The sequence below is a fragment of the Trachypithecus francoisi genome, unplaced genomic scaffold (assembly GCF_009764315.1).
Source record: "Trachypithecus francoisi isolate TF-2019V2 unplaced genomic scaffold, Tfra_2.0 Lachesis_group7, whole genome shotgun sequence".
NCBI lineage: Eukaryota > Metazoa > Chordata > Mammalia > Primates > Cercopithecidae > Trachypithecus > Trachypithecus francoisi.
In genome coordinates this window covers 52,320,775-52,344,086 of record NW_022681472.1, presented here as the reverse complement: position 1 = coordinate 52,344,086, position 23,312 = coordinate 52,320,775, and the positions used below count along the sequence as shown (strand labels likewise).

The 23,312-nt window shown below is 43.3% G+C and overlaps 1 protein-coding gene across 1 annotated transcript in view; it reads right to left on the bottom strand.

Annotated features, from left to right (window-relative positions):
- SDC2 (syndecan 2) overlaps positions 1-21,637 on the bottom strand; it is a 121,913-nt gene extending 100,276 nt beyond the window's left edge. Inside the window, exon 1 of the mRNA XM_033202360.1 lies at positions 20,897-21,637. Coding sequence (XP_033058251.1) covers positions 20,897-20,956 — 60 coding nt within the window. The 5' untranslated portion in view covers positions 20,957-21,637. The remainder of the gene's footprint in view (positions 1-20,896) is intronic.
- Between the last annotated feature and the right edge of the window lie 1,675 nt (positions 21,638-23,312).

Below are 23,312 nucleotides of genomic sequence, written 5' to 3'. Positions count from 1 at the left end.
CTATTTGTTAGTTTTCCTTCTAGCAGTCAGGACCCTCAGCTACAGGTCTGTTGGAGTTTGGTGGAGGTCCAGTCCAGACCCTGTTTGCCTGGGTATTAGCAGCAGAAGCTGCAGAACAGCGAATATTGCTGAACAGCAAATGTTGCTGCCTGATCATTCCTCTGGAAGCTTCAACTCAGAGGGGTACCCGGCCGAGTGAGGTGTCAGTCTGCCCCTACTGGGGGTGCCTCCCAGTTAGTCTACTCAGGGGTCAGGGACCCACTTGAGGAGGCAGTCTGTCCGTTCTCAGATCTCAATCTCTGTGCTGGGAAAGCCACAACTCTCTTCAAAGCTGTCAGACAGGGACATTTAAGTCTGCAGAGGTTTCTGCTGCCTTTTGTTCAGCTATGCCCTGACCCCCAGGCAGGCCTCCTTGAAGGGCAGTGGGTTTCACCCAGTTCAAGCTTCCTGGCCGCTTTGTTTACCTACTCAAGCCTCAGCAATGCGGGTGCCCCTCCCCCAGCCTCGCTGCGGCCTTGCAGTTCAATCTCCAACTGCTGTGCTAGCAATGGGGAGGCTCTGTGGGCATGGGACCCTCCAAGCCAGGCCCGGGATATAACTCCTGGTGTGCCGTTTGCTAAGATCGTTGGAAAAGTGCACTATTAGGGTGGAAGTGACCTGATTTTCCAGGTGCCCTCTGTCACAGCTTCCCTTGGCTAGGAAAGGTAATTCCCTGACCCCTTGCGCTTCCCAGGTGAGGCGACGCCCTGCTTTGGCTCACACGCGGTAGGCTGCACGCACTGTCCTGCACCCACGGTCCAACAAGCCCCAGTGAGATGAAGCCGGTACCTCAGTTGGAAATGCAGAAATCACCCATCTTAGCATCACTCACGCTGGGAGCTATAGACTGGAGCTGTTCCTATTTGGCCATTGTGCAACCGCCCCCACCAACTTCCCCTTTATACTCTTCATGCTGGCCTGTGGGCCCTCTGTCTCTCTTCCCTCTCCCTAAAGGCCACTCATGGTGTCTTGAGTTTGCGTTTTCTCCCAGGCACTCACTGCTCTGACTCAAACCAGACAGTCAAGTGTGCCATTCTGCCTGGTTAAAGTACCTGTCAGAGTCTCTTGAAGTTTGAGATAATGTCAGATTTCAACGGTTACATACACAGTCCCCTACCTTTGGCAAACAGAGATTTTGCCATCAGTTTAACAGGAAGTTGGTCCTAGAATGCCAGACTCCTTCAACTACGGGCAACAAAAGATGTCTAGTGTCAGTCAGACCTAGTTATCAGGAAAGGAAATAAAATATAGTTTAAGTTGCTCAGCACTCACCTTTAAAATGTTGTACAGAATTTTCTAAGGTTAGAAAGAAGCTATAAAGGTCAGCGACTCTCCCCAGCCAGTTGATGGCTTGAATCTCCTCTAAAGATCCTCAATAAACAGCCATCCAAACACACACCAGCTTAGCTCCAGGTATGGGTCCTGCCTCCTGCTGAAGTAGCCTGTTTAACCACCTCTTAGAAAGGCTTTCCTTTTACTCAATCGAGATCAGAAGTTTCCACCCTTTTCACTCTTGGTTGTCCAAAAGTATGTAAGATCCAAGACGACAAAGGGTCAGATGCAAGTCATTACATTATACCTTTCTGGTGCTTATTAGATGATGATACTACCAAAAGATGTTTTTGTTGTTTTTAAAATTTCCAATAAAAGAAAAAACAGAACCCCTTGCACATGTAGAATGCTAAAGTTGGTTTATATTCAATAACTAAAAGGTTCTATTGAATGAATACTAAACACATCTGTAAATAGTTTATAGTATTAAATTTGTTTACATCTTCTGGGTTTTCTGCCTCTATTTACACCTCAAGGCACAAAACAACAAAAGCAGCCTGGTGAAGGCTCAGACGGGTAGTTAATGCTCAAAGGACAGAAACGACAAACGCCAGGAGGCACATCCCAAATGCTCTCTTAATATTTATTAAACCAACAATAGTGTTTTGGGTAAATCTTATTAACGGAATACACAAAGTTCTGGGCAAATGAAATTTTAATTCATTTATAGCAGATGTGCCTACAATCCACATTTTGATTAAAAGGACAATAAGCAGTTGAGAGCCTTGGAAATACCATGTTATTTTGAATATGATATATTATTTTTCTATCACGTAAGACTGTCAAACCTTTTTTTAAAAGCAGGATGTAGTATGCTTTTAGAATTTTCTTCTAAAGCTTGTGAGAAAGGCCTCAGTCTTGGAAATTACCTCAAATCCTTTGTATAATGTATAAAGTATAAAAAACGTACTAAGTATAAAGCATTAAAAAACACTAAGAAAACAAAATGTTGAGAAGGAGAAGGTAAACACAAGTTCAATTCATCATCTCTTTTACACTCATCGTTGTTTGATGCACTAAAGGCTTCTATTTACATAATCTTTAGCAATTAAAGCTTAAATCATTTAATTTAAAACATTTTCAAAAGCATTTACCAAAGTTTATCTTTTCTTTTACTCTTATTTACCAACGACTAAAATAAGAGATCAGAAGATCAAAAGTACATTGTTACAGTCTCCTATGTTTATTAAACTCAGCAAACACATTTATTCCTAAATACCATTTATGTCACGTGCTAATAATCTTCAAATATTCCATACTTGACTAACTGGACAGTAAATAGCCCCCAATGCCCCACACCTGGCTTGAGCACCACCATGTTCTCCACTTTCCTTTCTCATCTGGGTCCAAATGCCAATTCACAAAGGAGTGAGGTAAAGGTCTCTCTGTTCTATGCTTGCTATTAAACAGTTCTCTTTGGGGAAACAATCCTTTTCTATCACAGTCCAAGGGATTCTGGGGACACTTCTTCATGTGTAGTTCCCAGAAATTAAGGAACTAGGAAGCTATTCTGGGATTCTTACTGGAAGAATAGGAAAGAGTAGCGCTTTATACTGCAATTGCTAAGAGGACGGGCTGTTAACCTGAAGTTGCCAGACTCCATCTTGCCACCACCAGAGGAGAAGTCGCTCCTGGTTGTTATCAATACCTAAAGTCTTCCCTTTTTAGTAAAATAACATCCCCAGATTTTAGTTGGGCACGTGGCCACCCATGTAAAGACTACATTTCCCAGCCTGCATAGCACCTTGTGTGACCATGTGACTATGCTACAAACAGTGGGATACAAGTGTAAGTGATGTGTTACCCCTCCAGGCTGCGGCATTAAAAGGAATAGGTATGTTCTCCCCCTTCACTCTCTCTCCTGGCTAGGAAATAGTATGGATGGACTGGCCACCTTGGACCAGCAAGTAAGAACTGCGTGTGAGCACAGCAGAGTTATGCCACCAGACCTATGTTGGGACTGTTGTGTCAAACAGAAATAAATCTACTTTAAGCCACTATGTTTAGGAATCTCTTTTTAACAACAGCTTAGCTGTTACTCTAATTCTATAAAACCTAAAAGTGAATCTAACAAAGGAGGGTTGAGCTGAGTTATATAAGACCTGAGGCTGATTAAAAAAAAAAAAAAACCCATAAGCCTCTTGATGCAGCCAGACCTGAAAACAGAACCACTCCTGAACTTTTCCATTATCTGAGCCAAAAAGTTTCCACTGCTTAAACCAATCTGAGTTGGGATTTGCATTACTTGCACCAGAACTCACTTGATGAAATGGTCCTGGGTCCTTTGGCGCTTTCATTGCTTTCCCTCGCCCCCAGCGATTGCTTCCCTGAGTCACTGCCAGGCAGAAGCCAAAACAGCTGTTCTACCTCCTCACAAAACTTTTAAATTAAGGGTGTTTTAAGGGCTGGCTTCTACAAAGGAAACTCACTATTTCTATAAATCAGGGTTTCACAAACTTTAATGTGCTTATGAGTCACTGGGAATCTTGTTAAACTTCAAATATGATTCAGTAAGTCTCAGGTGGGGTTTGATAGCCTGGATTTCTAGAGAGCTCCCAGGTGATGCCCACGCTGCTGGTCTGGGACCCCCATTTTGGGTAACAAGGTCCTAGAGAGGCAGCCTCTAATCCTGACTGAACACTGGAATCACCAAGGCAGCTTAAGAAACAAAAATACTGACACCCGTGCCCCAAAACCTGAGACTCTCAATAGTGTCTGTGCTGTCAAGGATGAGAACTGTAGCTCAGAGGTTCTCAAACGTTAGCGTGCAAAAGAATCCCCTGAAGGGCTTTTTAAAGCTCAAGACTGCTGGGCCCTACCTGCAAAGTTTGATTGCTTGGTCTGCGGAGAGGCCCAGAATCTCCATTCCTAACAAGATCGGAGGAGCTGTAGTTGCTGCTCATCAGTCCCTACTTCGAGAACCACTGGCCTAATCTGTTACTCCTTGTAACAGACCTCAATTTCCACTGAGAAAAGGCACGTATATCTACTAATTGTATTACATGAATGCTCTGGAACATTTATCTATCAGGCATACACTCCTAACGGGGAGAATGGAGAGAATTCACATTTGCAATTCCTCTGTGCATGCTTAATACTTTGTAAAGACACATTTAACCCTATCATCCCCAAAATAATAAACTGATGTTGAATTTTACTCTAGATATTACAGACTTACTGGGTTTAAAAGCCTATGAACCATAGTAAATGGTTCATTTTAATAGGCTTCTCAGAATAATCCCTCTTCCAACTTCATTGTCGGACAGATACATGTTGAGTGGCAGTTTCTAAAGGGTCAGCATTGTAATGTTATCCTGCAGAGCAATTTTTAAAAGCTTTGAGAAATCCAGAATTCTTCAACAAGGTTTTGTTCCCTGAGTCAATTAAAGATAGACCCTTTTATTCAATGGATGGAAAACTGTGTGTTTTGGAAGTGAGTGAGGGCAAGCATGCTCCCAAATTAGATACCCGAACAAGGTAAACTATGAATAGATTAGATGATGGGCTGCTGCTTTTGTGCTTAAGCATGAACTAAAGACAACTCAGATGTCTTGTTCACAAGAAAGCCTAAAGCACTCTCTCTTCCAACTTCAGCCGCAAACAATACAGCTCCATGGAATTGATGCGACTTGAACCAGGTCCAAATTGCAGAACTTAAGTGCAGGTATGGTAAGAAGGCCATTCTTAAGACACCTATGTAGGACCTATACATGATCAGTATATTCAGTCAAGTCAGAGAATGTATTTCCAATCAGTAAAACAGACAATTTTTCTGTTCAAAGTATGAACTCAGGCAAATCTAGTAAGCTGGCCAAACATGCTTCTCTGCAACCAGACCAAGAGGACAAGTGTCCTTTGTTCCACTAGGAAAAGTTCTCCTTCAGGAAAGGCAATGTTTGCATTTTTTTTAAAAAAGACATCCTCAGATAAACTTACTTTGTAGCTATATAGTCTTCTGTCTAAAGACTTCTCAAATGTTTCCAAATCCACCAAAATAACTTTCGAAAGAAAAAAGTATGATCCAGCAGAAAAGACGTTGGAGAAAAAGAAGAAGCTGGAAGGGAGCAAGGATTTCCCAGTTCCACACTGCTTAGACTGACAGGCAGCAGATGAGTCCTGGAAAGCCACCTTATTCCATGGGGCTTAATCACAGCAGTAGAAAGCATACGTTAAGAATACAAAATCTTAACTGCTAGACTGCCCTCTAAACTGGAGACTAAGAAGTCCTCTAGAGCAGGGTTCTCAAGCCTTCTGGAAGTGAGAATTAGCTTTAACAGGGAGCTGGAGCCCCACCACATAGATTCGGATTTGTCTGGAGTGGGGCCAAGGCATGAATAGTTTTTAAAAGCTCCCCAAGTTTATGTAATTGGCAGCAAGGGTTGAGAACCCGTGATGGAGAACATGCCCTCCACTACCCAGATGGAAAACCTAGAGAAACCAAAATGCCTCCTCCTTTCACCAAAACACAAAAGCCACAAAAAGAAGAGGAAAAAAATCAGTCTGTCCTTCTGATCTAGTCAGTGGCACCATCATTCTTCTCTGCCTCATGTTCAAAACCTCGAAAGACTACGGATACCGTCTTCTTTGATCAGCACATCTCATGAGCTGTCCATTTCGCTCATCGCCAACACTGAGAGTCTAGCACAGGCTCTATACTGCGCACTCTTATTAGTGCTGGACACCCATTAATTAAGGCATTAGCCCTCACAACACCTCTACGAGGTGGCTACTATGACTCCTCCTTTTTACAGACGGGAAAATCGCAGCATAGAGACATTAAATCACCTGCCCAAGTCCAGAAATTGGCAGAGCTGAGATTTAGAGAGGTTCCATTAATTCTACCTCTTAGTTCTCCCATTACCAGACTGAAATTGGCAGAGAGAAGCCATTAAAGCAATATGCTAAAAGTTGGTAAAGAAATCAGAATATTGGCCAGGCGCGGTGGCTCAAGCCTGTAATCCCAGCACTTTGGGAGGCCGAGACGGGTGGATCACGAGGTCAGGAGATCGAGACCATCCTGGCTAACACCGTGAAACCCCGTCTCTACTAAAAAAAAAATACAAAAAACTAGCCGGGCGAGGTGGCGGGCGTCTGTAGTCCCAGCTACTCCGGAGGCTGAGGTAGGAGAATGGCATAAACCCGGGAGGCGGAGCTTGCAGTGAGCTGAGATCCGGCCACTGCACTCCTGCCTGGGCGACAGAGCGAGACTCCGTCTCAAAAACAAAAAAACAAAAAAACAAAAAAACAACAAAAAAAAAAGAAATCAGAATATCAGTGACCTCGAAGATTAGGCCAACTAATGAAAAGGAAGAGTCTGACGCTTCATGATTGGGGGCTGCAACCATTCGTTAGATACTTCATGATTTGAGGCTGCAATCCTTAAGACACTTCACGATTCAGGGTTGCACCCATTAGACTACATTAAAGAGTGGTGATACATTTAGACACTTTCGCTGCTCTCTTGAACGATTATAGTATCATAGCAAGACTATTTAAAGCTAGAAAAACTGAGGCTCTAACTTGTGCTGGGCCACATAAAATGCAGCCCTGGCAAGTAATACCACCTAGCAGTTGAGAGACAGTTATAGACAATGAATGGAAAATGCCTATCTATAGCAGAAGGCTGTAGTAATTTTTAATGTTACTGCCTTTTAATAAAATTCTTTTCTTAAAAATATCTCACAGACTTATTTTTCTGAAAAAGCTTGACTCAAAGACATTCGTGTTATAATAAAATTTATAAAACTCATATTCTTTTTTTTGAGATGGAGTCTTGTTCTGTCACCTAGACTGGAGTGCAGTGGCTCAATCTCGGCTCACTGCAAGCTCCACCTTCTGTGTTCAAGCAATTCTCCTGCCTCAGCCTCCCAAGGAGCTGGGATTACAGGCACCCACCACCACACCTGGCTACTTTTTTTTTTTTTTTTTTTTGATATGGAGTCTCACTCTGTCTCCCAGGCTGGAGTGCAGTGGCACGATCTCGGCTCACTGCAAGCTCCACCTCCCGGGTTCATACCATTCTCCTGCCTCAGCCTCCCAACTAGCTGGGACCACAGGCGCCCACCACCACACCCGGCTATTTTTTTGTATTTTTAGTAGAGACAGGGTTTCACCATGTTAGCCAAGATGGTCTCGATCTCCTGACCTTGTGATCTGTCCACCTCAGCCTCCCAAAGTGCTGGGATTACAGGTATGAGCCACCGCACCTAGACTATTTTTGTATTTTTAGTAGAGACAGGGTTTCACCATGTTGGCCAGGCTGGTCTTGAACTCCTGACCTCGTGATCCACCCATCTTGACCTCCCAAAGTGCTGGGATTACAAGCATGAGCCACTGCACCTGGCCAATATTCAAGAGGAAACTCTTGGGAGAAAAGAGGAGCCTACATCTAAGACTGGCAAAAAGAAATAGGTAAAAAAGCACTTCTATCTGGGCTGTAGGTGTATCATACTCTCTCCTGGAAGGCACTGACATAATTTTAGTATAAAAATCCAAGGAATGCTCTTTTTCTCTTAACTGCAATAGCAGCCTTTTTCCCCCAGAAAATGCAGTATTAATTCATTTAATTTTGCTTCTGGTCCTGATTCTCATCTCCAGGAAGCTTTTATCTCCTTTTCTATCTATAAGTCTCCACAATCTTCCTAAGACTTACAAATCAACTCTATTTCAGTCTCTGGGTCTTCCAAATCTCAGTGCTCTCAACTCTTCTCCTATAATTAGCCCGAAGTTTCACCAGCAGGTAAAGGAATTAGTTGGAGCACAGTTTAGATGGAGATTGAAAAAGTATCTAAACATCAAAGGATTCTGCACAAAACCCACTAACCACATTGATGCTGAATATATAACATAAAATATATGTTCTGTGGTATTTCATTTATTTATTGAACATGTGCCAGAAATAAGTGCATTAGGTGCTAATCATTAATGTGGGGAATGAGGGAGTAGAAGCAGCCAGAAAAGGAATGTTTTATAAGAAAATATACTACTAATAAAACAGCCTAGGCTAAATTTACAACTCTGCCGCTAATTAGCTATGTAATCTTGGATAAATCACTTAACCTCTCTGGATGTGTTTCTTTTTAAAAGTCCATTCCAGCTCTAAAATCCATTGTTACAAAAACTAAAAAAGCAAAATCCAAAAGAATACAGTAAGAATTATCCCAACACTTCTACACTTCTTGGATTACTTAGCTAAGGCTATTCGATCTTTTTTTTTGAGACGGAGTCTCACTTTGTTGCCCAGGCTGGAATGTGGTGGCGTGATCTCGGCTCACCGCAATCTCTGCCTCCTGGGTTCACGCCATATTTCCACCTCAGCCTCCCAAGTAGCTGGGACTACAGGCACCCACCACCACACCCGGCTAATTTTTTGTATTTTTATTAGAGACAGAATTTCACCATATTAGCCAGATGGTCTTGATCTCCTGACCTCATGATCTGCCCGCCTCGACCTCCCAAAGTGCTGGGATTACAGGTGTGAGGCACCGCGCCCGGCCAGCTATAGCTAGACCTAATATAAGGTCCACAGCCTGGGCCACATAGTGAGACCCCACGTGAACAACAACAACAAAAACTTAGCCAGAACTAGTGCCTGTAGTCCTAGCTACTCAGGAGGCTGAGGCAGTAAAATGCCTTGAGCCCAGGAGATCGAGCCTGCAGTGAACCATAATCACACCACTGCACTGCGGCCTGGGCAACGGAGTGAGACTCCGTCTCTTATAAGCTTTCACCGGATACATATAATATATGTAAAGTATATAATAATATGATGTGGATAATATATAAGTATATATTGTAAATATGTATTTTTTACCTGATTACATATAATATATACAAAGACCCAGCTCTCACTTTGAAGAGCCCAAAGTTTATAGAATATGGAGAATCAGACTGGTTGAAACATAAGGTTACTTTCTCCCCTGATAGAAATATCAACAGATCATTCAGGTTCTAAACAATTTCTTACTCTCTCTACCTTTCGCACATTTTACCATTTGGAAGTCTTTCTTTGAAGAGAAGATTGGGAAAAAGAGAAACATACAAAAATCAAGTGTTTCCAAGTCATCAACAGAATTCTCATTTTTCTCCAACATACTGTGCCACTCTAAGGAAGGTTTTAGGAAGGTTTTGCTTTTCCAGGAGACCAGTGACTTATCTTCTACAAGGGGCTCTTCTTATTCTGCATTGTGGTTTTTTGGCAATTTTGATTGTACAAATGCCCAACCAGATTCAATGAAAACTGATGCATATTTTACATATAACATATATGTTAAGTATTGGCCCAACTCATTTTCAATTCTCTAGATAATCATAAGGTAGATACTAGTTGCTACAAGGTGGGTACCATGTCATAATTTCTTTTTAACTTGCAGGACCAACAAAGACTTTTGTTCTTCATTGGCTTACAGTAATGTGTGTCCATTGCTAAACTGATTTATCAAGTACAAAACTTAATAACTAATCAGCATAATCACAAAATCTACTCAAATCTAATAATCAAATCAAAACACCACCGCTAATTAAGCGAGTTCAGAAGTGGGATATAAATAAAGTTAAGATTTTAATTCAATAGTAAATTCATATAAAACAGTGTTTAAAAATTAGGGTTCTAGGCTGGGTGCAGTGGTTCATGCCTGTAATCCCAGCACTTTGGGAGGCCAAGGCAGCCTGATCATGAGGTCAGGAGATGGAGACCATCCTGGCCAACATAGTGAAACCCTGTCTCTACTAAAAACACAAAAATTAGCCGGGCACGGTGGTGCGCGCCTCTGTAGTCCCAGCTACTCAGGAGGCTGAGGCAGGAGAATCGCTTGAACCTGGGAGCCAGAGGCTGCAGTGAGCTGAGATCACACCACTGCACTCCAGCCTGGGCAAGAGAGCGAGACATTGTCTCGAAAAAAAAAAATAATAATAATAATTAGGGTTCCGATGCTGACCTTCTTTAAGTATTTTAATTATAATCACAAGTACTACCAAAGATTTTCCCGTCTTAACTAAATTTCCAACTTGTATGCAAGTTTTAGCTAAGTATTATTCAGGAAATACGGGTGATGGAGGAAACACAAAATATAATTAAGCATCATAACTTGCCTGATTAAAAATAAACCAGTTCTAAATTTGTGAAAATATATGTCCCATATTGTCAAGTCAGGATGCAAGTGAGAAACACAAAACACATGCATATATATTCATACATAAACATGTAACGCAGAATCACAAAACTTAAAAGATGGAAGAAAAGAGAAACCAACAGGTTTAAATCACCTACTATGGGTCAGGCTTTGTGTTAGAAGATTTTAGTCACTATTGAGGCTAATCTTCAAAATAAACAAAAAGCAAAATATTCTAATCCCAGTTTCACACTGAAGAAACAAGCTTGGAGATGACAAGAGACTTCTCATGGCTTTTAAGGCCACATGGCTTTTAAGTGGAAATACCAGAAACTGAACCCCGATTTATCTGATTCTAAAACATTCAAAACCATCTCCTGCATTGTCTTAATTTGGGAGAGTACACAGTGAACCTGGCCAATGCTAGAACAACTCCATATGAATTAGAATCTATATATGTCACGGCCCATCCTTTACTGGGTTGTCACACACCTGTCACTCATGCAACTAGAGACTGTTGCCTAACGACTTTGTAAACACAGGCCTTTTGGTTCCTAAACATGTCAAGTGAATTGAGTCCTAAGCACAGATGTACTAGCCAAATATAATATGCCTTCAGTTAACCAGAATTTGGAGACCTTTATATTAATACTTTCACACGTACTTTCATCAGATGCTTTTTCTGCGTCTGTTGAGATGATCAAATTGTTATCTCCCTTAAACTGTTAATACCTGCATTGCTTTTCTGATGTTGAAACTGTCCTTGGAAAAATCCCACTTGAGCTCATCATTATTCTTTTAATAAACTGCTGTATTCAATTTGATAATACTCTATTTAAAATTTTGACATCTAATATAAATGACATTGGCTATAGGTTTGTTTTTTCTGCTTTTCTTATCTGGTTTTGACATAGAGTGATGATAACCTCCTAAAATGAGAAGGAACAGCCTTCTATCATTCTCTGAGCTTTATAACGTATCTTTCTCTGAAGGATCAGTAGAACTTACTTGAACAACAATCTAGCTCTGGTGCCATTTTTTAATTGAAATTTTTGTTGAGATAACTGTAGACGCAAACAGTGTAAGAAATAATAGAAAGCTCTCTTGTGCCCCTTCCTAGTTTCCCCCAATGGTAACATTTATAAAACTACAGTAAACACCACAACAAGGATATTGATATTGATATGATCTACCAATCTTATTCTGATTTTCCTAGTTTTACTTGTATTCATGCTGTGTGTGTTTGTGTATATGTATCTACACAGTTCTGACATGTATGGATTTATCTACATACATTATCTTTATACATACACACACACCTTTTAAAATATAACCAAGGTCTCACTGTACATAGTTTTATATCCAACTTTTTGTGTACTATAGTTTCTAAGTTATAAATACCCTTCAAATAAATCTTTAATGGCCACATGATATTCAGTGTCTAAATTAGAATCTTATATAACAATTACTCTATTATTGTACACTCAGGTTGTTTCCTTTTTTTTTTTTAACTATTATAAGTAAGGCGTTAACAAACACATTAAACACTATTTACCTGGTAATGATTTCCTTCGGACAGATTTGCGGAGGTAAAATTACTGGAAAAGATGAGTTTTCCACATCTTAACACGGATTTGTCCTGTCCCGGTAAGGAACCTTTCATCAGCCAGAAATAATAAATGGCGTATTTTCTCACATCATCCACTTTTAGAGAAAAGCTGACTACAAACATATTCCCAATATCTCAGCATAGAACTAGTCTACCCCAAGACAAGAAGAAAGCCCCAGTTACGAAAAAGTAGGCTCTACCATACATATGCTGAGCAACCCTCTGGATTAGAGCTTATCAGATGAACCCAAGTAATGTGTGTGCCAAGCCCTTATTCTTCAGAGAAGCAGAAAGCTAAGAATTATAACTAGCATGTGACACAAAGCAAGGACATTCCCCTTATGCTAAAAAGTCCCTACCTATTGTGTCTCACATAATCCTAAGAACTTATTTTAGGATATCCAATTTTACAGATGAGAAAACTGAGCCCAGAAAGGTTAAGAAACTTGCCCAAGGTTACATAGTGAGTGTATCCAAACCTAGGCAACACTACCATAATCTGCTCATTTAGATTCTTGCTTGTGGTCTGCACAGTACTCAGACCAGGCTCAAGTGCTCTAGAGAGGGACCAAACGGAAGGCACCAGTTAAAAGTCCCACTCTGGAAATAGAGATCCAGGCCAGAAACCATATAAGGAGCCTAAAACACTTTATGAGACTTATGGTTTAAAAAGCCCCCCAGTATATCGTCATGTTGTCTTCTATCTAGAATGAAAGTTATTTTTACCACTCGGCTGTTCTTTATGTTACACTGGCCTGTATCAGAAAACATATATAAAAAAAAAAATACTAGTGATATGGTTTGGCTGTGTGCCCACCCAAATCTCACCTTGAACGGTAATAATGCCCATGTTTCAAGGGTGGGGCCAGGTGGAGATAACTGAAACATGGTTTCCCCTATACTTTTCTTGTGGTAGTTAAGTCTCACAAGATCTGGTGGTTTTATAAAGGGGAGTTCCCCTGCACACGCTCTCTTGACTGCCACCATGTAAGACATGCCTTTGCTTCTCCTTTGCCTTCCACCATGATTGTAAGGTCTCCCCAGCCATGTGGAACTGTGAGTCCATTAAACATCTTTCCTTTATAAATACCTAGTCTCAGATATGTCTTTACTAGCAGAGGGAGAACAGACGAATACAAATAGACATTAGATCAAGAATACTCAGGACAATGTATATACTCCTAATAAACAATGAATACTCAGTTCAAGGTAACAGGTTACCATGAGCTATTAGAAATTACTTGCCTTTCTGTAAGGTGAATCAATTCCATGTTTCAATAATAAAATTAGAAGTATTTGACAGGGGATTAATAATTACTTATTAAGTTAATCTTAACATTTCTCCTACCACACCCTAAAACGCAGAAAAAGTAAATACTAAAGACAGATAATTCTTCTAATTCAACTCCATCATTTTAGAGATGGGAAAACTGAGGTCCCATAGGGATTAAGACAGTTAATTACATGTGTACAAAACCTGCTTTTGCCTTGACTTAAAACGTTGTATACTTAGTCTACTGTATTATATTTAACAACAAATCACACATAAATACATACTTAACTCGGCTGGGTGCAGTGGCTCACGTCTGCAATCCCAGCACTTTGGGAGGCTGAGGCAGGCAGATCAGTTCAGGTCAGGAGTTTGAGACCAGCCTGGCCAACATGGTGAAACCCTGTCTCTACTAAAAATGCAAAAAAAAAAAAAAAAAATAGCCAGGCGTGGTGGTGTGTGCTGTAATCCCAGCTGCTCAGGAGGCTGAGACAGGAGAATCACTTGAACGGTGGGAGGAGGTTGCAGTGAGCCTCATTTATGCCACTGCACTCCAGCCTGGGTGACAGAGTGAGACTCTGTCTCAAAAAAAAAATACATATTTAACTTTTCCCTTAAAAAAAAATTTTCCTTTAACAATTGTGTATCTTGTCCCATGTGTCATTCTTACCATAAGACTAAATTATATTAATTGCACATACTCCTTAAATATTACGGCGACTTGTATTTAATATACCTGTGTAATCATAAAAAAAAACACCAAAATGCTTTGTAGAGGGCATATTTACTGAGTCTTTGTGACATTTTTCACAAAATAGATTGAATGGTACAGAAAAAAACCATGAAAACGTCTTTAATAACATTTTTCCATTTTTCTGAGACTATGCATTGGCTATCACACCACAAGCAGCATACTCGTTGGCTTCACTCTGCTGATATGAAATGCAAATGGAAAATCTCCAAAGATTTCAAGGCTTCTCCCTTTTCCCACTCCTACCAATTCTTTGAGATACTTGAGAAAAACAGACATTCACAATTCTATTTCAACAGTGTCCTCCTATTCAGAGGCATTCACCCCTCCCTCTATCCCTGTTGCTAAAGCTAATGCTGCCCTAGAAACAGACTTATCACAATGCAATCGAGATTTTTAATAGTAAGACCTAAAGCCCAAGTGGCTAAAAGAAGAAATTTCATGCATTTCCACTCTTTTTTTTTTTTTTTTTGAGATGGAGTCTCACTCTGTCACCCAGGCTGGAGTGCTCACTGCATCCTCCGTCTCCTGTGTTCAAGCAATTCTCCTGCCTCAGCCTCCCAAGTAGCTGGGATTACAGGTGCCCACCACCATGCCCGGCTAATTTTTATATTTTTAGTAGAGATGGGGTTTCACCATGTTGGCCAGGCTGGTCTCGAACTCCTGACCTCAGGTGATCAGCCCGCCTCAGCCTCCCAAAGTGCTGGGATTACAGGCATGAGACACCTCGCCAGGCTACATTTCCACTCTTAAAAAATAAAAATACTCCTTTTTTCTGCCCCCAGATCCCCAAAATATACTCACTACCCCTGCCACCCCATTCTAGATGACCAACAGCATACCAACACATGATACAGACTAAATTTTAACTCTCTCCTTCGCATGTGCTGGAATCTCAGCACAGCCACAGGAAAGAGGAGGAGGTGTGATTGTGCACAGCTGATGTGTCAGGACGTTACATCAATGCCTTCTTTATTCTTGACACCAACCCTGCAATGTTGATGACACTGAGTGCAGAGGCATCAAAACAGGACAACCAGCCCAGGTCCACTGGGGGCTGGTGTATTCCGTTGACGCCTGAACCATAATGCCTTCAGTGGCCAGCATGAAACTTCTGCAGGAGTGCCAACCAACCCCAAGATGCCCTGGCCCACGGGTACCTGCACTTCAACGTGTAGCATCAACAGGTGTTTACCCAGCTCCTGACCTGAGCTCAGCACCGCACAGGGGTAGGAGGTTTGGAAACATGGTTTCTTCCCATAGCACTAATCTTGATGGGAGAGAAAATTCACCTCTTTAGAATGTCAGAGAGGTAAGAACATCTGACATGGCTCCCTCATTTCATTGCCAACAACAAAAAAAAAAGAGGCCAAGACAGGAAGAAAAAAAATTTTCCTATCTTCTGTGCCTCAAGCACCATTCATATGCACCCTTCATTTCATCTTCACAACAGTCATGTTATAAAGGCATTCTTAGGTCCAATTTACACACACACACACACTTTTTTAAGTGACTCAGAGCTTTAATATACTGTCCAAGTTCTGACACATTAAGTGGCAAGGTACCAGCATCTGAACCCAGACTTGTCCACCTCCCAAGCCCAAGCCCTTTGTACACTAAGTCCAGCTACTGCTGAAAACCCTAGTAGTAACACAGAATAGCACATAATTAAGGGGTGATGCTGTCATCTAGACCAGCAATTTCCAAATTAGTCTGATTCATTAGAATCATCTCAGTTGCTTCAAAAAAATACAGATTCCCCCAGACTCCCACCCCCATTCAGGCTTCTGATTGTGTAAGTCTGAGAGAACGCCTGAAATCTGCGTTTTCACGTACTTCCAATGATTCTGATCATCAGTATGCCTTGCTACTTATACAAGGATTAAAAACAACAGGGCTGGATCAGCCATGAAAAGGTATTTGGAGCTTGGATTGAATCAGTAGCATTTAAAAGGAGAAACACTGAAAAGGTAGCAATGCCCAGGGAGTGTTCATGATAGTGACACCAATGGGCCAGGGCTGGGAGACATGATGGAAAGCGATCAAGGGGGTAACTAGAAAGGAAGACTATTATGGAGCCGCTTATAAATCCAGCAGAGGCATACAGACTATATGCCATGATAACAAAGACAGACAGCGGTGTCTAGACCATGGGCAATATGATCAAAGTGATGGAGGACAAACCAAACTGCATGCAAGTGTCTGGGCCAGGAATGGCAACTACAAGGCTATTGACATAGAAGCACAAGCTGGCAAGCCCCCAAGGAAGAAAAAAAGAAGGGAAAGCTCTTCATTTAAAAGAAATTTTCTCCCTCATCAAAATTAGTGCTGCAGGAAGAGACCAATGGCCAGGCAGGGTGGCTCATGCCTATAATCCCAGCACTTTGGGTGGCCGAGGCGGGTGGATCAGCTGAGGTCAGGAGTTGGAGACCAGCCTGACCAGCTGAAATCCCAACTCTACTAAAAATACAAAAATTAGCCAGGTGTGGTGGCACGTGCCTGTAGTGCTACTTGGGAGGCTGAGACAGGAGAACTGCTTGAACCTGGGAGGTGACGGTTGCAGTGAGCCAAGATCATGCCATTGCACTCCAGCCTGGGCAACAGAGCGGGACTCCACCGCAAGAGGAAAAAAAAAAAAAAAAAAGATTAGTGCTGTGGGAAGAGACCAAATTTCCAAACCCCTGACCCCTTGCAATGCTGAGCTCAGGTCAGGAGCTGGGTAAACAACTGTTGACGCTGCATATTTAAGTGCAGGTTCCCATGGGCCGGGGCATTCTGGGGTTGGTTGGCACTCCTGCGGAAGTTTCATGCTGGCCACTGAAGGCATGAAAAAATGAACGGAAAGATCACTAGAATGCAAGCTCCAAGAAGGCAGGCGGATATCTGCCTGGTTTGCTCACTGCTTTACCTCAAGCTCCTAGTAGGAACTAAATAAATATTTGCAGAATGAATGCACAGCTGGACTTACAGGCAGACTGGACAAGGAAACCAACAAAGATGAATGAGTCCAGGGTTTCTTCAAGATTTAAATCCAAATGACTAGGGTGAAAATGATAGTACTGGCACAGTTGACTAAAAATGTTAAATAAGAGTAGATTGGTTTTAGCAAAGATTCTTCTTCATTACTTCTGGCTTTTCTCTAAGACTTTATTTTGGCCTCTAGTCCATGAAAAGAATTCAGTGGTTTTGAGATTCTGCAATGCACCCTTGGGCCTTGGGAAGAAGAAAAGGATGGGCAAAATCTTCTAGTTTGATTTTTGGCAATGGAAGAAGGGCAATCTAGTGAGAATCTAAACTCAGATGGCATTCCTCACAGCACAACTGGAGCCCCACCAGCAGGTATGCCAACAGCACAGTGGCTTGACTGGACTCGCTCTAAACCTTAATGACAGTGCTGGTGGGGCTCTGTGTGACTGGGTCAGCTTCAGGGGCCTTGCCAACCAGTGGAGACTCCAAGCCACCTCTAGCTAGCCAGTCAGGTCTCCAGGGGCTTTTGGAGACTTGAAAACTAGTTCCACCCAGGGAACAAACTAGTTCACCTTTTGAAATCCTTTCCAAACTAATGACTATCCAAGGCGCCATTTAAGTGATCATATTACACAGTCTCTGGTAGGCTACCCCTCGAAGGGTGGTTACCATCAAAACTAGACATATCAGGTCCTAGAGGCAGGAGCTGAAGGGCATGCTCAAATTGCTTCTCAGACATCCGTTTTCTACAAGCCTCATCTTTTAAGATCTTTCCTTCTTAAATGACATCCTCCTTCTGCTAATACCCAACTAAGAAAGAGCCCTTGTTTTTATAAAATTTCCTAGCAAAAGCAATTTGTTTCACTTATAAAACAGCCAAACTATATTTTCTATAGAACTGCAAACAGTTACATGATTTCGATTTTAGTTACCCTTCTAATGTAAACTTTCCAGAGCCTGCCTTTCATAATACACCAGGAGATAATGCATGAGTCCAAATGACTTGACAGTTTCTTTTAATTTACAGACATCTAAGAATGTTTATAAAATTCCTCTAGTTCAAAACACTTCCTTTTCTTAAACATATTTCCAGTTCAAATTATGTGTTTATAGCAGTCTGCAATATATTATTTCTAAAGATAAACAGTCATGTAAAAAATGGACAGAAAACCAGCAGCATATCACTACTGCCACACTCAGTCAGACTTTCCCCTTGCCTGGTGTTCCGCAGTGAAAGTCCTAACCTGCCAGTGGAAAGTATGAATGGATCACTAGGAACAGGATTTCCCAGCTGTCTCCAGGATCCATAAAGGAACAGCTACCAGTTCCTTTTCATAGGTAGTTTTGAGCCTTAGTTCCTGAGAACCTCTTTTTTCCCCCAGAGCTAAGTATAAAACTCAATAATTCACTAACTGTAGGCAGTTTTCCTTTCTTCCTTTTAAAGGGAGGCTTTAAACCCAAATCACTACTTCTAAATCCCAGGAAACAGTTGCAGTTTTCAAAATAAAATGCAAAGTTCTGGAAATAATATTCTGTAACAGCTAAATTTTTTTAAATTCAGTCTTTTGACTTCATTTATATTTTTGTTGCTATACATGAAACAAACAGAGACCGAAAAGTAATTTAAACGGACTGTCAGCCATTCTGGGCCTTGAAACGGCTTCTATTTCGAAAGACTGACTCACTGCCTAACAAAGATTCTCTGCTAGTATCCAAGTTGACATTTTATAAATATCTAATCACCCTTTTTGGATGATTTTCCAATTACTGAAAACAGTGTCTATCACAATGCAGTTCACTCGGAAAGCATCCAGTTCTGGTTCAAACTGAGAAATATTAGAACCCCAAACACACACAGTTCAGGGGAAAGCTGTCACCGGGGAGAACCGGTATATAGTTCGGCCAAAAAACTTCTTAAGGAGCACTGCTAGATTTATGCAAAAACCCAGAGTGGCAGAACACAGAAACATTCTTTCTCCAGAATCCCAAAACAGTAAGATTTCCTAGCAAATCCCTGAATAAGAACTCAGCAAAAAAAGGTCCTCTTTAACCATGTGCATTTTTTCAGGCAGGCTCTTGAAATTTATTAGATGAAGTCCCTTTGCCCTGTTCTGCAACAAGATGAGCAACAACGTTTATCTGAAATAAACAAGAGAACTGCTGCCTTTTGGTGTACAAAGAGCCAAAGTTCATCATAACCGGTTGGAAGATACCTAATATCAATGGATTAAACCATCATCTGCCAAAGGGAAACACTGAGAAGGCTCGGAGTTCTATTTTACAACCTGAGCACCCAAAATACTCATGTAGTCTGTGCAGTTTCCAATTCTACATGCTCTCCAACCACAAAGAATGTATGGGGATCTGCTAGCACACACAGAGGCTCCCACACTGATTAAAAATGTCCATCTGCCGCTCCATGCCAAAGAGGTTTCCCAGTCCTAAATTAGCCTCAGCACAAAAAAAGGGGAGGGGGGAGACTCAAACTTGTAAAATCATCTAAAAGACCTTAAGATGATATAAATTGCCTTTGAAGACACAATTTAGTTAATTAGAAATTGACACGTTATTAAATGGCAAAGGGGAGAGGACGTGGGGAACCAAAAGGGCCAGAAACAGCGGCACTCCTGAGACCCCAGAGAGCACTGAGGCTGCAGACGAAATCTGGGGTGCTCAAGCTTCCACCTGGCCCGACAGAGCAGCTCCTGGCGCCCAGGTAGAGGCAGCCGAGGACTAGAGGAGGCCAAGGAGGCAGTTCCCTTTAGAGGGCGCTCATTGGGCGACGTGGGAAAACAAGCTCCAGCCCCCGAAGCACGACCAAAAGGAGAAATCAAGTTCCCACTGCCAGAGCGGGGGAGGGAAGCTGGGTGCCCGCAGGCGCCCCGCCGGAGACGAGACTCCTCCCGGCCCCAGAAGCGCCCCGCTAGGGCCAGAAAGGGCTAGCGTGGCGGCATGGAAGCCTCTGTCCCCAAGCGGCCAGGCGACCCAAAACCAAGAGCCGTGTCACACGTACCCCGCCTCGCCCTGCTTGCCGCACTCCCGTGCAACTCCTATGAAAATGTCCTCCTGCCCCTGACGCCCCGCGGTCTAACCTCCGCCCCTCAACGAGGAGGGGGTCGCTGCAGGACTGGGAATCCAGTGGCCGGCGTCCCAGCATTTTCGGACGCGTTCCGTACATCCTCCAGTGTCCCCATGCGGGACCGCGGACTGCGATTCCACGTAGTGTGGGTTACCTTGCCCTAGCCGCAGGGAGCATCAAACAAAAGAACTTTTGCAAACTTTTATCTCTGGACACTCGCGGGGCCCTTAAATCTGGCCCCCATCTCCCCAGAACTTGCACGCAGTCAAGCAAGAAAGCTGGCGTGGGGGGATGGTGTACGGAGGAAGAGACCCCAAAGTTTCCAAGGCACCCCTGGTCTCGACGAGCGCGCGAAGCAGAGCCGTTGGTTCCCTCGCGGGCCCGACCCAGGCTCCCCCCTCCTGCCACCCTTTCCCCTCCGTCCTTCCCGGACCACGCAGCAAGACCAGCCGAGGGCGAAGAAGTTGGGAGTGACTTCAGGGGCCTCTGCGGTTAGAACAAACTGCAATTCTCGTGCCCCCATTCCCGCGGACCGCCGGGCAACGCCAGCGAGCAGCGCTTTTCTGCGGAAGGGAAGAGGGAGAAAGGGTGACCGGACGAGCGCATTTGTCCCAGCGGATCTCCGGTGTACCGTGGGGGCTAGGGGTTCCCCAGGTGGCGCTCCCCTATTCCCCGCAGGCTCCTCTTGTAGGTTCGAACACCCTAAACGGCGCGCGCGTCCCCCGCCTGGCCCACTCACCGACTCCGCCGACACGCAGGCCACCAAGCCCAAGGTGAGCAGGATCCACGCGCGCCGCATATTCCCCAGGGACCCGCTGCTCGCAGCCGCCGCTTGCAACCAGGGCGAAACGAAGCCTCCTGCCCAGCGCTCGGCGCAGCCCGCGCACAGGAATCGGCAGCAGAGTAGCCGCAGCGACTGCGGCTCGGGCTCAAGGACTCGGGCTCGGGGCTCGGGGGCGCTCGCTTCCTCCTCCTGCGCCTGCTCCCGCCGCCCGCAGCTGCGCCCCGGGAACGCGGCGCCCTCTCACTTGTTGGTTTCCGCACTCCCGACACGGAGTTGGTGCTCCGCAAGGCTGCTCTCTGAAGCTCTTCTTGCTCTGCTGTGGTTTTGCTCCTCCGCGGACTCCTTTCCTGTGCCGAGGTTCAATTTCTGGTTTTAAGGAATAAATTCGCTGGCTTGAAAGAGAGCTGCGGCAGAAGTTTGGGGGCAGAGCGGCGGGGGCGCGCGATCCGCGCGGCTGGAGCTCCGGGAGTATCTGGAGAGCAGCGCGTCCGAGCGGGTCCACTGGCTCCGCGGCTGCGCCCCTCCTCCTCCCGCGCCGCGCCTTCCTCCCCGGGTCCTCCTCCTTCTCCTCCTCTTCTTTTCCTCCGACTCCGTCCCTCCCTCCCTCCCTCCCTCCCGAGCCTGCTTCTCCGGGCTCCCCTGGGCTATTGGGGAGAGGAGGCGGCAGTGTGACTCCCAGATAAACCCGGGAGAAATTCCTACAGGATTACACGCCGATTGGCAGCTCCAAGGACCAGTGGGCGCCGCGGCTCCGCGCTGTGGCTGCGCCGGGTCTGCTCATCGGCAATCCAGGGCTCCTGCGTTTTCTCGCTCCCTTTCTTCCTTTCTCTCCCCACTTTTCCTCTCTCCTTCTCTATGCTCTTTTCTCCCCTGTTTTCTTTTCTCGTTCTCTTCTTCACTTTCCCTTTTCTAGAGAACAATTGGTGAAGAAACGAGAGACATACGTAGCTTTTCTGCCTTGAGAATTCGACCAGTAGAAACTGCCTTGTGAGTTGGTGGGGGGGAAGTGTAAGATGCCTTCAAGTAATGTGAAGTGTTCATAAATCGCCAGTTCGTGAAAATTGCATTTTTAAAGAGAAGATAATAAATGTAATAAATATGTACTGAGAGTATTCCCCACTCTCCCAAATCCTCCCGCACCCCAAAAAAAGGGACATGGAGGAAGAATCCTGTAAACCCAAAGTGCAACAGTTTGAAAGCTCGTAACTTCATTAAGGGCTTAAATACCATTTCTGCCTCACACACAGTTTATGCCCCTAAGGCTTTTTATAGGTCCCATTTCAGCAGAGAGATGTTAACGTTTGGAAGCTACAAATAGGGTAATTTGATAAGAAGTTGGATAGAGACCCTGAATAATAACAGATTTAAGATAACTTCAAAGAAAAGAGGGATAAAGTAATTCCTAGTTTGAAGAAAATAATGAACATGTATTTCCTAAATGGAAGTAACTGACATGAAATATTTTGTTACAAAGTTATTTTTTCCTTTCAATTCAATGTCTGTGGCATATTATAGAACATGGCAAATGTGTATTCCCTTCTAGTTTCTTTTCTTTTTCTTACTGTCACAAATTTTACACACAATCCCTTCCAGTTTGTACCATCATTTTTCTCTGACTTACAGAGTAAATGAATTATGAAGCCATTCTGCTCCTAGAATGCCCACTACAGGAAACTAGAGACTTTTCTGTCTGTTCACCACTGTATTCTCATTCCTGGTACATGAAGACACATGATAAATATTATCTTGAATAAATTTTGCTCTAAAGCTCAATTTGTACAGTATAAGAGTTGTGAGCCTTTGAAATACACAGATGTAGATATATAAATAAATATGAGGCCATGATAATTTTTCAACTCAGTATTAGAATAAAATAAGTCATACCCTAAGTGAAAATTATAATGTCTTAGTAACCTATTACTGTAATAAATCTCAAAGAAAGAAATTTAACTGGAGAATTACAACTCAAACTTGGAGACACTTAGTCCTTTGGTTTTCTGTGCTAACTACCAAACTACAAATGCTCATGAGCAAATCTAAGGCATTGGCAACCAAAAAGGTAATATGGAGAAATAGAAGAGTAGGCAAAGGAGAAAGAAGAAAAAGAGCAAGAGGCCAGAAGTTGTAACATCAGATGATGCTTCTGATTCCACACTGTAGCTGGCACCTGTGCCAATGTGGGCTCCACTTAGCTTTTGAAAGAATGAACCATGGCCTTTTTTTTTTTTTTTTTTTTTCTTTTTGAGACAGGGTCTCACTCTTGCCCAGGCTGGAGTGCAGTGGTGATCACAGCTCACTGTAACCTCGACCTCCCAGGCTCAAGCAGTCCTCCCACCTCAGCCAATCAAGTAGCTGGGACTACAGGCAGAGG